The sequence below is a fragment of the Somniosus microcephalus genome, chromosome 1, assembly GCF_052327205.1.
Source record: "Somniosus microcephalus isolate GS21.2 chromosome 1, FLI_Smic_1.0, whole genome shotgun sequence".
NCBI classification, from domain to species: domain Eukaryota; kingdom Metazoa; phylum Chordata; class Chondrichthyes; order Squaliformes; family Somniosidae; genus Somniosus; species Somniosus microcephalus.
The window spans coordinates 53625866-53640498 of record NC_140987.1 but is presented as its reverse complement, the minus strand read 5'-3'; the positions used below and the strand labels follow the sequence as shown (position 1 = coordinate 53640498).

Genomic DNA, 14633 nt, shown 5'->3' with positions numbered 1-14633 from the left:
GTAGTTTAAGTGTATTTAATCCTTTCCCATTTGAATTTTCAGCTTAATACAACTGACAGCAATTTTCGTGCAGCAAGGGATCTGAGACACCTGAAAATCCATTTACTGCACTTAGCATTCACCAATCCAAGTTACTCCAAAATCAGAGCATCCGTTTGCCCAGAGGGACCGCACCCTACTTGCCGAAGAGTTGAGAAATGAGGTGCACGTTGAGAAGCGCCAAGGCTCAGGAATCGCCAAGTGTGTGCTGGGTACGGCTGGGAAACAATGCAGCTTTCTAGCACAGGGCATTGGTAAGCTTCCCGCTGCTCAACCAAATAAGACCACCTTACTCATTAGTGCTTTAGCTCAGAGGACTATCTGGAGCCCAAGTAGGAAGAATTGTTGCCTGCAGTGCCAGCCTACCCTTCCCGGTCCCATCATCAATCATTAATTGCACCCTGGAATAATAATAATCCAGACTTACCTGGGTCAGGTATTGGATTATAAAGTCTGACACAGAGGAGTTTCCTTTTAATTCATTCCTGGGATGTGGGCGTCGCTGGCAAGGCCAGCATTTATCGCCCATCCCTAATTGCCCTTGAGAAGGTGGTAGTGAGCCGCCTTCTTGAACTGCTGTAGTCCGTGTGGTGAAGGTACTCCCACAGTGCTGTTAGGGAGGGAGTTCCAGGGTTTTGACCTAGCAATGATGAAGGAATGGCGATATATGTCAAAGTCAGGATGGTGTGACTTGGGAGGGGAACTTGGAGGTGATGGTGTTCTCATGCGCCTGCTGCCCTTGTCCCTCTAGGTGGTAGAGGTCACGGGTTTGGGAGGTGCTGTTGAAGAAGCCTTGGCGAGTTGTTGCAGTGCATCTTGTAGATGGTGCACACTGCAGCCACGGTACGCCGGTGGTGGAGGGAGTTAATGTTGAAGGTGGTGGATGGGGTGTCAATCAAGCGGGCTGCTTTGTCCTGGATGGTGTCGAGCTTGAGTGTTGCTGCAGCTGCACTCATCCAGGCAAGTGGAGAGTATTCCATCACACTCCTGACTTATGCCTTGTAGATGGTGGAAAGGCTTTGGGGAGTAAGAAGGTGAGAAACTCGCCGCAGAATACCCAGCCTCTGTCCTGCTCTTGTAGCCACATTATTTATGTGGCTGGTCCAGGATGTTGATGTTGGGGGATTTGGCGATGGTAATGCCGTTGAATGTCAAGGGGCAGTGGTTAGACTCTCTCTTGTTGGAGATAATCATTGCCTGGCACTTAAGTGGCAAGTAACATTCGTGCCACACATCAGCCCAAGTCTGAATGTCGTCCAGGTCTTGCTGCATGTGAGCATGGATTGCTTCATTATCTGAGGAGTTGCAAATGGAACTGAACACTGTGCAATCATCAGCAAACATCTCCACTTCTGACCTTATGATGGAGGAAGGTCATTAATGAAGTAGCTGAAGATGGTTAGGCCTAGGACACTGCCCTGAGGAACTCCTGCAGTGATGTCCTGGGGCTGAGATGAATGGCCTCCAACAACCACAACCATCTTCCTTTATGCTAGGTATGACTCCAGCCAGTCTTTCCCCCAATTCCCATTAACTTCAATTTTACTAGGGCTCCTTGATGCCATACTCGGTCAAATGCTGCCTTGATGTCAAGGGTAGTGGAATTCAGCTCTTTTGTCCATGTTTGGACCAAGGCTGTAATGAGGTCTGGAGTCAAGTGGTCCTGCCGAAACCCAAACTGAGCATCGGTGAGCAGCTTATTGGTGAGTACGTGCCGCTTGATAGCACTGTCGATGACACCTTCCATCACTTTGCTGATGATTGAGAGTAGACTGATGGGGTGGTAATTGGCTGGATTGGATTTGTCCTGTTTTTTGTGGACAGGGTATACCTGGGCAGTTTTCCACATTGTCGGCTAAATGCCAGTGTTGTAGCTGTACTGGAACAGCTTGACTAGAGGAGTGGCTAGTTCTGGAGCACAAGTCTTCAGCACAACAGCTGTGATATAGTCAGGGCCCACAGCCTTTGTTGTATTCAATGTGCTCAGCTGTATCTTGATAATCACATGGAGTGAATCAAATTGGCTAAAGAATGGCTTTTGTGATGGTGGGGATCTCAGGAAGAGGCCGAGATGCATCATCCACTCAGCACTTCTGGCTGAAGATGGTTGCAAACGCTTCAGTTTTGTCTTTTGCACTCGCGTGCTGGACTTCGCCATCATTGAGGATGTACATGGAGCCTCCTCCTCCCGTCAGTTGTTTAATGGTCCATCACCATTCACGACTGGATGTGGCAGGACTGCAGAGCTATGATCTGATCCGTTGATTGTGGGATCGCTTAGCTCTGTCTATACCATGCTGCTTCCATTGTTTAAGCATGCATGTAGTCCTGTGTTGCAGCTTCCCCAGGTTGACACCTCATTTTTAGGTACGCCTAGTGCTGCTCCTGGCATGCTCTTCTACACTCCTCATTGAACCAGGGTTGGTCGCCTGGTTTGATGTTAATGGTAGAGTGAGGGATATGTCAGGCCATGAGGTTACAGATTGTGGTGGAATACAGTTCTGCTGCTGCTGATGGCCCACAACGCCTCATGGATGCCCAGTTTTGAGCTGCTAGATGTGCTCTGAATCTATCCCATTTAGCATGGTGGTAGTGCCACACAACACAATGGAGGGTGTCCTCAGTGTGAAGATGGGATTTTGTCTCCACAAGGACTGTGCGGTAGTCACTGCTACTAATACTGTCATGGACAGATGCATCTGCGAAAGGTAGATTGGTGAGGACGAGGTCAAGTAGGTTTTTCCCTCGTGTTGGTTCTCTCACCACCTGCTTGCAGGCCCAGTCTGACAGCTATGTCCTTCAGGACTTGGCCAGCTCGGTCAGTAATGGTGCTACCAAGCCACTCTTGGTGATGGATATTGAAGTCCCCATCCAAGTACATTCTGTGCCCTTACTACCCTCAGTGCTTCTTCCAAGTGGTGTTCAACATGGAGGAGTGCCGATTCATCAGCTGAGGGAGGGCGGTAGGTGGTAATCAGCAGAAGGTTTCCTTGCCCATGCTTGACCTGAAGCCATGAGACTTCATGGGGTCCGGAGTCAATGTTGAGGACTCCCAGGGCCACTCCTTCCCGACTGTATACCACTGTGCCGCCACCTCTGGTGGGTCTGTCATGCCGGTGGGACAGGACATACCCAGGGATGGTGATGGAGGAGTTTGGGACATTGGCTGAAAGGTATGATTCTGTGAGTATGACTATGTCAGGCTGTTGCTTGACTAGTCTGTGGGACAGTTCTCCCAATTTTGGCACAAGTCCCCAGATGTTAGTGAGGAGGACTTTGCAGGGTCGACTGCGTGTGCCGTTGCCGTGTCCGAAGCCGATTGGTCCGTCCGATTTTATCATTATTTCTTGTAGCAGTTTGTTACAACTGCGTGGCTTGCTAGGCCATTTAAGGACAGTTAAGAGTCAACCACATTGCTGTGGGGTCTGGAGTCACATATAGGCCAGACCAGGTAAGGACGGTAGATTTCCTTCCCTAAAGGAGATTAGTGAACCAGATGGATTTTTACGACAATCCGGTAGTTTCATGGTCACCATTACTGATACTAGCTTTTCATTCCACATTTAAATTCCACACACAACTGTCGTGGGATTTGAACTCACATCTCTGGATTACTAGCCCAATATATAACCACTATGCTACCATTCCAATCTCCCATTGCCAAGTACATCATCTTGAAACCTACTCAACCCTAGGAAGTAATGCAGTTTGCTTCTCTCCAAGGAGGATATTCACTAGTTGTGAAAACGCACAAAGGTTTGAACCCTTACTGACAGACATCAGATACAAGGAACTTATTGCAAGCAGCAAACTGAGCAGCACAACTCACCATAAAATGTGTAGGTATACTGTCACTTCCTACTGACCACAGAATAATATAGATATAAACCAGATCCCATTAAATTGGTGTTAGAAATGCAGAGGTTCAGCAGCAATATTTCACTTCTCAATCATGGTAGGTGTTATAAATCTCATCATCATAAAGAAACTGCTCATGAAATAACACTGGATGGCCAGCTGGTGGCGGCGTCCAAGGAGTATAAATACTCAGGAGTGGGCCCAGCTTGCCCAGGGACATTTTGTAAGACAGGAACTAGTGAAGTACAACTAGACCTCCATGTTCTGAAACAAGTTGATTAAATTGACGTAATAAAACTCACTACGCACTTGGTTTGAGTATAAAGCAAGGCTTTAATCAACTTGTTTCAGAACATGGAGGTCTAGTTGTACTTCACTAGTTCTTGTCTTACAAAATGTCCGTGGGCAAGCTAGGCCCACACCCGAGTATTTATACTCCTTGGACGGCGCCACCAGCTGGCCGTCCAGTGTTATTTCATGAGTAGTTTCTTTATGATGAGATTTATAACAGTAGGTATCAAACTGTGGATACACGAGTGTGGGTTCTTAAATCCAGCATCCAGATAACTCCGTTCAGCTGCTGCAATCCCAAACATCAGAATTATCTCATCAGAATACAGAACGGGTACCTGCCTTCAGTGTGGTGGAAGGACCTACGCCATACAGCTTGCCACAGGCTAGCCACCTCAAAGGTTCTAAATGCCCAAATCCAAATGCAAAGCTTGCTCCTCACCAACTGCCTAGCCAGGCCCTCATGCAGGGAGTTTTGGTGAAGCTGGTCATGAGGTTGACTCTTCCTCCAGGGTGCTGAGCAACTGTTTAGTGTAAGTTGAAGTCCTCACTCCCTACATCCATTGCCCCATTTTGCCAGCAATCCATCTGACAAAATGGTCCTGAACCTTGCATATAGTCCAAGAAAGCCCGTCCACTGCGTGCTTGGAAGCTCCAAACCACAGAGAAGTGGTGCTTGGGCACAGGACTTGTATGCCACATCTTGTTGAAGAAAGATATGGGGGGGGGAAAAAACTACTTACTTGTTGATTGTCCTTCCAAATGTAACTTGTACTAGAGCAATAAGTGTCTTCCTGACCCACTTGAACACTGTAAAACAGAGGTTAACAAGATGAAACATATAAAAAGATTAGATTACAGAACTCTGCCACCAACAAAATCTGGAGCAAATTTGTGCTCTTCAAGGTGACACTGAAAACAGTTGCATTATCGTCTAGAATACTCTTCATTCTTGAACTGAAGCTTTACCCACATACAACAGGAATAAACTCAGGCCAACAACAGGAAAATCAGGAAGGACAGAAATTTCCTCAAGACATTTTCATATCAAGGATGTCACACACATAGGACTTCCTGTGCTGTGTGAAGGACCTCCCCAGGGCGGTTACCAACAATCCTTTCTCCAAAGGAGACAGAATGCCGTACTGAAAGAGGGACTATGGGCCTTATTGAGTGGGATATGGTACGTGTAGGATTATTCCAAAAGTTAAAAAAAATGTTCTTCAGGATATATAAACTGCCTCCTTTACTACAGCCACCACATACGTATCAGCCTAGAAAAGTAGAAAAAGCTGACCAACAACTTCAAGAAGGTGTCCCAGCCCCCAAAAGGGTCACCTTTTTGAAAACAAGCAGTTACATGGGTTTGTAAATTCAGCTGTAGAAATATCCAACATTCCTTCACTTGTTTTTTATCCTTCTCTAATACAAAAGGACATGAAATCGAAATGTTGAAGGCACAAAAATTGGTGGTGCGTTTTTTTGGCGCGCCCAGGTGTATATTCCCCTGCACGATTTCGGGTGGTCAGCAGTTTAGTTGAAATGGGGCCAAAGGATCAGGAGGTGGGTCTCACGGCAAACAAGAGCTTAGAGAGGGCATGAGGGGCAACAGGAGAGAAACGAGAGATGTGGTTTCAGGGTTACGGCGGGGAGGCGGGGCAAGGAGAAGAGTAGAAATCAGAGAGGCAGCTGAATGGATGGTTGCAATCTTAGCGACAAAGAAGTCCATAAGCTCCTCGTAGTTGTTGAGGGCGAGGAGGCAGGGAAGTTTGGGGCGGGAGAGGTAAAGGAAATCGTGGTAGTGGAGAAACACAGCCAGAGGTGATCTTTGCTATCCAGGATGATCCTGGAGTAATGTGTAGTTTTGGGACAGGATTGATTATGCTGGATATGGTCCAGCTAGATCTGGTGATGGTTGGCTAAGCCATTTCTATGCCAAATAAATTCAAATTGGCAGCCCTTGAACTTGAAGATGCGAAGATGGGGGCCATACTAGGGCATCGACTGGGATGGGAGACAGTAAAGGTTTGCTGGGGAAGAGTGTATCAAAAGGAGGGAGTGTTTAAACAGATCGATATCTGCAGAAGTATTGTGGCAAATAGAGGACTAAGGGCAAGGCAACCTTTTGTGTTCTTATGTTGCTAGGTGACAGTAACCAGACATTTCAACAATCTCTTTCACTGAGATACAAGATAGACTGTTCGTCAGGTGCCTTATTTTTGGGAGCACAACAATCAATCGTTCAGTAAATAGAAAATTACTAGATTATTCTTACATCGAAGGAATCATGCTTTGCTCAGTGGTGGCTTCTCACCCCTGGTTGTGGGTTCAAGACTCACGCTACAGACTTGAGTGCCAAAATTAGGCTGTCTTCACAAAGGAGGACACAAATAACCTCCCAGAGATGTCGGGGAACATAGGGTCTGATGAAAGGGAGGAACTGAAAGAAATCAGTATTTGTAGGGAAATGGTGTTAGGGAAATTGATGGGATTGAAGGCCGATAAATCTCCAGGGCCTGATAATCTACATCCTAGGGTACTTAAGGAAGTGGCCCTAGAAATAGTAGATGCATTGCTGATCATCTTCCAACATTCGATGGGTACTGTTCCAGATTCCATGGATTGGAGGGTAGCTAATGTTACCCCACTATTCAAAAAAGGTGGTAGGAGAGAAAACGGGGAATTACAGACCGGTAAGCCTGACATCGGTAGTGGGGAAAATGCTAGAGTCCATTATAAAAGATGTAATAGCAGAGCACTTGGAAAACAGTGACAGGATCGGACAAAGTCAACATGGATTTACAAAAGGTAAATCGTGCTTGACTAATCTACTGGAATTTTTTGAGGATGTAACTGGTAAAATAGATAAGGGAGAACCAGTGGATGTGGTGTATTTGGACTTTCAGAAGGCTTTCGATAAGGTCCCGCATAAGAGATTAGCGTGTAAAGTTAAGGCACATTGGATTGGGGGCAAGGTATTGACTTGGATAGAGAACTGGTTGGCAGATAGAAAGCAAAGAGTTGGAATAAACGGGCAGTGACTAGTGGGGTACCGCAGGGATCGGTCCTTGGACCCCAGCTATTCACAATATATATTAATGATCTAGACAAGGGAACTAGGTCTAATATCTACAAGTTTGCAGACGACACAAAGCTGGGTGGGCGTGTGTGCTGTGAGGAGGATGCCGAGAAACTCCAGGATGATTTGGACAGGTTGGGTGATTGGGCAGAAGCATGGCAGATGCAATATAACGTGGATAAATGTGAGGTTATCCACTTTGGTGGCAAAAACAGGAAGGCAGATTATTATCTGAATGACAATAGATTGGGAGAAGGGGAAGTGCAATGAAACCTGGGTGTCCTTGTGCACCAGTCGCTGAAGGTAAGCATGCAGGTGGTTAAGGCGGCAAATGGTATGTTGGCCTTCGTAGCGAGAGGGTTTGAGTACAGGAACAAGGATGTCTTGCTCCAGTTGTACAGGGCCTTGGTGAGACCGCATCTTGAGTGTTGTGTGCAGTTCTGGTCGCCTTATCGGAGGATGTTCTTGCCATGGAAGGAGTTCAGCGAAGATTCACCAGGCTGATACCTGGGATGGCAGGAATGATGTATGAGGAGAGATTGGGTCAATTGGGTTTGTACTCGCTGGAGTTTAGAAGAATGAGAGGGGATTTCATTGAAACTTATAAAATTCTGACAGGACTGGACAGACTAGATGCAGGAAGGATGTTCCCGATGGTCAGGGAGTCCAGAACCAGGGGTCACAGTCTAAGGATAAGGGGTAGGCCATTTAGGACAGAAATGAGGAGGAATTTCTTCACCCAGAGAGTGGTGAACCTGTGGAATTCTCTACCACAGAAAGCAGTAGAGGCCAATTCATTAAATATATTCAAGAAGGAGTTGGATATATTTCTTAAAGCTAAAGGGATCAAGGGGTATGGGGAGAAAGCAGGGACCGGGTACTGAATTTGGTTGATCAGCCATGATCGCATTGAATGGCGGAGCAGACTCGAGGGGCTGAATGGCCTACTCCTGCTCCTATCTTCTATGTTTCTATGACACTATTGGGTAGGGTAACATAGTGGGTATATTATCCATTTGCTACCTCGCCCTTGTGGCATGTCAAAGATTGGGAACATTCTATGCATGGATGTGACCTAGTAAACATTGGGAGATGGTAGTGTGATGGTTAGGTTACTGGACTAGTAATTCAGAGGGCTGGACTAATAGTCCAAGGGAAGGCAAGATCAAATCCCACCATGGCAGTTGGAGCATTTGAATTCAGTTTAAGAAAGGCCAACATTTATTGCCCATCCCTAATTGCCCATAGAAGGTGGTGGTGGGCCTTCTTGAAAGTGGTTTGATACAACTGAGTGGCTTACTAGGCCACTTAAGAGGACAAGCAAGAGTCAGCCACACTGATGTGAGCCTGGAGTCACATATAGGCCAAACCGGGTAAGAACGGCAGGTGTCCGCCCCTAACGTACATTAGCGAACCTGTTGGGTTTTTAATGACAATCCGCCAGCTTCATGGTCAGTTTAAAAAAATCTGAAAATAAAAAGCTGGTATTAGTAAAAATGACCGTGAAGCTGTTGGACTGAGCATTGCTGCACGGTGTGGGCAGTAATGATCAATCCTCTGCTGTGACAGCAGGAGGTAGGAGCCGGGGTGGGGGAAGGGGAAGAGAAAGGGAAAGGAAGGTGTCACCATAAACTTGAGGGGAGGAGATGAGGAAGAGTGCCAGCATAAACTTTGCAATGAGAGGGAGGAAGAACAGTGTCTTTGTGTCAATCTTACAATTTAAAATAACTTACCAGATTTAGCAATAGATAGTACCAGGACATATCCACAATAGCACACAATTTCTTCACAAGAAATGAGGGAAAATTCCTGCAGTTTTTGCCACAATCTCAGAGTGGTGAACCTGTGGAATTCTCCACCACAGAAGGCAGTTGAGGCCAATTCATTAAATATATTCAAGAAGGAGTTAGATATATTTCTTAAGGCTAAAGGGATCAAGAGATATGGGGAGAAGGCAGGGACAGGGTACTGAATTTAGATGATCAGCCATGACCTCATTAAATGGCGGAGCAGGCTCAAGGGGCCGAATGGCCTACTCCTGCTCCTATCTTCTATGTTTCTATCTTCTGCTATATACAAAGGATGGGATTGTGTGTGAGATTACAGGTAAACTTCTGACAAACACATGCTCCCCTACTACACGTCGAGTATAAATAACTACGTCATAGTCCTATATGGAGACCGGTTTTTGAGCGGTCAGCTTTTTTGACGTGGTTAGTGTTTGCTAATTATTCAGTGCGACATGTTATGAAAAAATTCAAGGGTAGCCTGCTACAGAAACATTGCCAGCTTCTCCGAATGAATTTTAGAAAGGTTACCCAATAAGATACTGTATTCTGTTTGCATCAACCCTGGTTACCTTAAGTCATCAAACAGCAACACTGCTGTCAGTTGGCTTTGCTTTTTTAATGGCTAATCTAGTAGATAATGCAGTGTTACAACAGAAGATTATTTATTCACTGTTTTGTTGGCAGGGCCATGGAAGCTGTCAAAAGTTCTGAAAATAAATTGATCGTTAAGACTTGTTAGCAGATACTAGCTGCTGTATTTAACATGCCAATAAATCATGGAGATCTGACACTGTTAGATGGTTTGTGGCAAAAATTACTAATTACGCCAAAGGTTGGGAAATTCCAGATTAGCTGTTAGTTGAAAGTTGTCAATGCGAATACTACTGTGGTTTTCAAATGTAAACAGATTAGTGGGAAAATGCGTCTCATGTTTGCTGACTAGGTTTGAATTCCATTTCTTTACCGTTGCCTTGTGCCTAACCAGGGTGATCCTGTCTGTTGTGTCTCTCCTCCCACCCCTGCAGGACCTGTTTTTTGTTTTGGGGGTAAAGCACTGCAGTGTCAGTCTAGATTACAGAGTCAAGTCTTTGCAGTGAAGTTTGAACCCACGACGTTTTTGACTCGGAGGCGAGAGTGCTACCACTGAGCCAAGGCTGACACTAGAACGTTCATTCCAGCCACTCCAGGCAAACTCTCTTCGGCCTTTCTGACTGAAAGATGGAGTGAAGCTTCATGCACTTCATCTCAAACACTGACACTAAGAAAGAAACATACAAAGTTCACTTACTTCCCCTGAGCTCAAAGATTTCTCCAATGAGCATGAAACACGGTTCAGCAAGAGAGTCCCTTTTGCCATCAACCTCGTCCCCATAGTCAGACAGATCGCTGTCCTCCTCAGTCTCCTCCTGAGCACAGCAATGGAAAAACAATCAAAAAACATATGTGGAGGAACTGACATTGCAGCCTTCTGCCATCATTGACAGACTTTAAAATGAAAGATTATCTGCAGTCAGTACACATTCTTCGTTTCTATGGCAATATCATCATCAGCTTCTTCATGTCCTAACGCACATGGATAGAACAAAGTTATTGTCAGAAAATTCCGACTTTGTAATTTGTACATCAGAATGTGAAAATTATCTCAGAGTAATTGTGCACCTCTGATGTCACAAGCTTGTGGTCTCCGATATCATATGACTATCATTTTTCAGCAGCAATGGGTTTATCAATACAAACCTGACTGCTAGCTATTTCATCACAAATAAATTAACCTCATTCCTATACATGTACACTGTCATTGTATGGTAGTGACAGCATACAATCAGCCACGCTACGGCATTTATCCTGCAGGCTGTGCTACCATGCTGTTGAGTGGGAGCTACATCCCTCTCCATGGGTAGGTGGAGGAGAAAGGCTGGGGGGGGGTCAGAGAGCAGTCCGCAGGCTGATCCTGTTCACACCTCCGAATGGCGAGCTTACAGGATTACTGCCTCTGCCCTGGGTGTAATCTGCCCATTCGCCCTTGCCTGCATGTTATGTGTGGGCTGGGAAGACCAGAAGAACTAGACTTAAAATAGAAAGACTCTGCAGCCTCGAAAATGAAAAATTAATTTCTATATAGATTATTAAATAAAATATTGGCCAAAAGACAATTTACTAGTTCAGGGTTTTATGTGCATGCTGTAGTTCAGACCTAATCAGGAATCGCTCCCTTGTGTAATTCATCATGAACTGTGTTACTCTGCTTTCAAGAAAGTACTTTGATTCTTTTGCATCTAGTTATGACAAACAGATATCCCCATGATAATTATACACAGAACTGGAGCTACCCAACTCTTTCATTGTGGATGAATCTTTAAAGCCAGCGTCTGCCATCAGTGACAGACTATAACATGAAAGATTTTCTGCCTCAGCAGTCAGTACACAGCTAAGCATTCTTAATTTCTGCAATAAATTGTTGCCTCCAATTATAAGCAGTAACACAAAAAGCTCCTTCACTCAGAAAGAAAGACTTTCATTTATATAGCGCCTTTCGCGATCACCGGACGTGCCAAAGTGCTTTACAGCCAATTAAGTGCTTTTGAAGTGTAGTCACTGTTGTAATGTAGGAAACATGGCAGCCAATTGTGCACAGCAAGCTCCCACAAACAGCAATGTGATTTTTTTTTTTTAGTGAAGTTGATTGAGGGATAAATATTGGCCTGGACACCGGGGATAACTCCCCCGCTCTTCTTCGAAATAGTGTCATGGGATCTATTGGGGAGTCAGCCATTTAGGACTGAGATGAGGCCATTTAGGATGAGGACTCCATGGCCTCGCCCCTTCCTATCTCTGTAATCTCCTTCAGCACGCCAACCCCCCCGCACTCCCCACGAGATATCTGCACTCCTCTAATTCTGCCCTGCTCCCCAATTATAATCGCTCACCCTTTGGTGGCCGTGCCTTCTGTTGCCTAGGCCCTAAGCTCTGGAATTCCCTGCCTAAATCTGTCCGCCTCGCTACCTCTCTTTCCTCCTTTAAGGCGCGCATTAAAAATCTACCTCTTTGACCAAGCTTTTGGTCACCCTGCCCTAATTTATCATTATGTGGATCGGTGTCAAATTTTTTGTCTTAAAATACTCCTGTGCAGTGCCTTGGGACGTTTTACTATGTTAAAGGTGTTATATAAATACAAGTTGTTGTGTTGTTGTTGTTGTTGAGATGAGGAAACATTTCTTCACTAAAAGGGTTGTGAATCTTTGGAATTCTCTCGCCCAGAGAGCTGTGGATGCCAAGTCGTGAGTATATTCAAGACAAAGGTCAATAAATTTTTGGGAATTAAGGGAATTAAGGGATATGGGGATAGTGCGGGAAGGTGGAGTTGAGGTAGAAGATCAGCCATGATCTTACTGAATGGCGGAGCAAGCTCAAAGGGCCGACTCCTGCTCCTATTTCTTATGGTCTCAATCAACATCACTAAAACAAAATATTTTCTGGTCATTATCATATTGCTGTTTGTGGGACCTTGCTGTGCGCATATTGACTGCCGTGTTTCCTACATTACAACAGTGACTACACTTCAAAAAGTACTTCATAGGCTGTAAAGCGCTTTGGGACGTGCGGTGGTTGTGAAAGGCGCGATATAAATGCAAGTCTTTCTTTTTTTTCTTTATGATCAAAAGCTCGGACAGAGATGGTTTAAGGAGGGCCTTACAGGAGGAGAGGTAGAGGGGCTTGGCAAGAGAATTCCAGAGCGTGGGGCCGAGAAGGCTGAAGGCACAATTGCCAGTAGTGTGGAGTGGGGTTAAGGGGGGGAAATGCCAAGGGGTTAATCAGACGAACTGAGAGTTGAGGGGCTGGGGGGGAGGAAGAGAGGGAGGTTTTAGGGCTGGAGGAGTTTACAGAATGGAGCAAGACCATGAAGGTATTTAAACTCAGCCGTAAGGGTAGTTTATAATATATATTTTTCAATAAACTATTATGAAGCTTAATCAGGGATTACAAAGCCCACTGCTAAACCAGAGCGAGACAAAATAAGCCGTATAATGCCGTTTCTTTTCAAGTTATGCAGAGCTTTAGTGAAGCGTACCTCTTGATGAGAGAAGAAATCTCCAGGGAGCCTCTCCAGAAAGGAAGAGAGCGAAAAAGTTGACTTCTTCCCTTGCACATCAACAACTTTCAGGTATTCCGGGGAAGGGCTTAGAAAACCATAAAGTGCCTCACTCTGGCACAGTCTCTCGTCTGTGAGGAGTTTCTGGAAGAAGGTGGTTCAGGTGAGAAAGTTGTACAGACAAAGACAGTGGCACGGCCATTTGCTTAGTTACACCTTGGAACCAGCTAATGAATCTACTGTACGTCTGGAAGCAGTTTACTTTTAAAACGGCCATGAATCCATCAGAGATCAAAATCTCTCTCCAGTCACGAAGAGATAATCAATATCAATGTTCTAAACCATTTTCACAGAACAGTAAACACTTGCAGAGTCAGAAATCTTTGATGCTGCGGTTCTGATCTGACTTTTAAAAGCAACTCAGTATGGATCTTGATGTCATGCAATGAATACTCTAATAGTCATTATTCTTAAATAGTTCTCAGTGAGGATTATTGAGCGAGAGAGAGACATTAAAAACTGGTTTTACCCTAGCAATTAAGCACTTCTGAAAATGTCGCCTGTAAGGGCAGCAAAAAAGGTCAGGTTTTACTCTTTCTGTTGACCTTATTCTTAACCTGATTTTGATGTCTGTCTTGAACTGTAATATTCAGATCATCACAAGAATTATAATTTGAAGACACGGTATCACTGATCTCCACAGCCATGTTTGGATCCAGAGAGCATGGAGGACCAAGTTTACATCCATGATCCCTCAAACTGTGAGTTTCTGATCTCAAGCACGTCAATGTTTGACGGCACTGAGCAGAAGCCAAGCACTTCACCGCACGGGGGTGGGAATCTGAGGGGCAGCCATCGCCAGTATGCTCTTCCGTGGCTCAAAAAGGTCAGTTCAGAGTAACATTGCGGGGGATCCGAGAGCAGATCACCTACTTATCAATTAGTGCATAGCCTGGAGAGAGCAGGGGACAGAAAATTGAGAAAGGGGATCTGTGCTTTCACCAAATGGGTCTATTAAATCTAATCAAATATTAAATCTACTTAAGATGAGATACTATGGCCAGTGTCTGACAGAAATCTTTCCACCAAAAGTGACTGCCAATGTTCTTACCGCTAACTCTCTAATTGAAGGAAGCACTCTACCAAACAGGGCTCGGCGAGCTCAAGTCAGATATGGCATAAGCGACCCTTTTCTGTATCTCTTTCCCAGGGCTACATTTGACATCGACTTGTTAACAAAAAAAAACACAACACACTAGAATAGGTAGCTGTCAAATAACCCAGGATCCAGATTTCCCTCACAGCGACTAGATGGTTTGACACAACTGGGCGGCAGGTGTGCCCCTGAAATTAAAGGGGAAATGTACACAATGACCTACCAAGTCAATTAGTCAAACTTCAGCCATTGCTACAAAGAATAGCCAAGAAATACTGCATAGGCTTTACCGGCGACTGAAAATGTGCTTCTGCTTTAACTCTCACTAAA

At 45.1% G+C, this 14633-nt stretch overlaps 1 protein-coding gene across 1 annotated transcript in view; it reads right to left on the bottom strand.

Annotated features, from left to right (window-relative positions):
* Positions 1-14633, bottom strand: part of snx25 (sorting nexin 25) — a 321585-nt gene that overhangs the window by 34668 nt on the left and 272284 nt on the right. Inside the window, exons 15-17 of the mRNA XM_085981347.1 lie at positions 13127-13291; positions 10346-10463; positions 4932-4998 (exon numbers count right to left, since the gene is read on the bottom strand). Coding sequence (XP_085837473.1) covers positions 4932-4998; positions 10346-10463; positions 13127-13291 — 350 coding nt within the window. The remainder of the gene's footprint in view (positions 1-4931; positions 4999-10345; positions 10464-13126; positions 13292-14633) is intronic.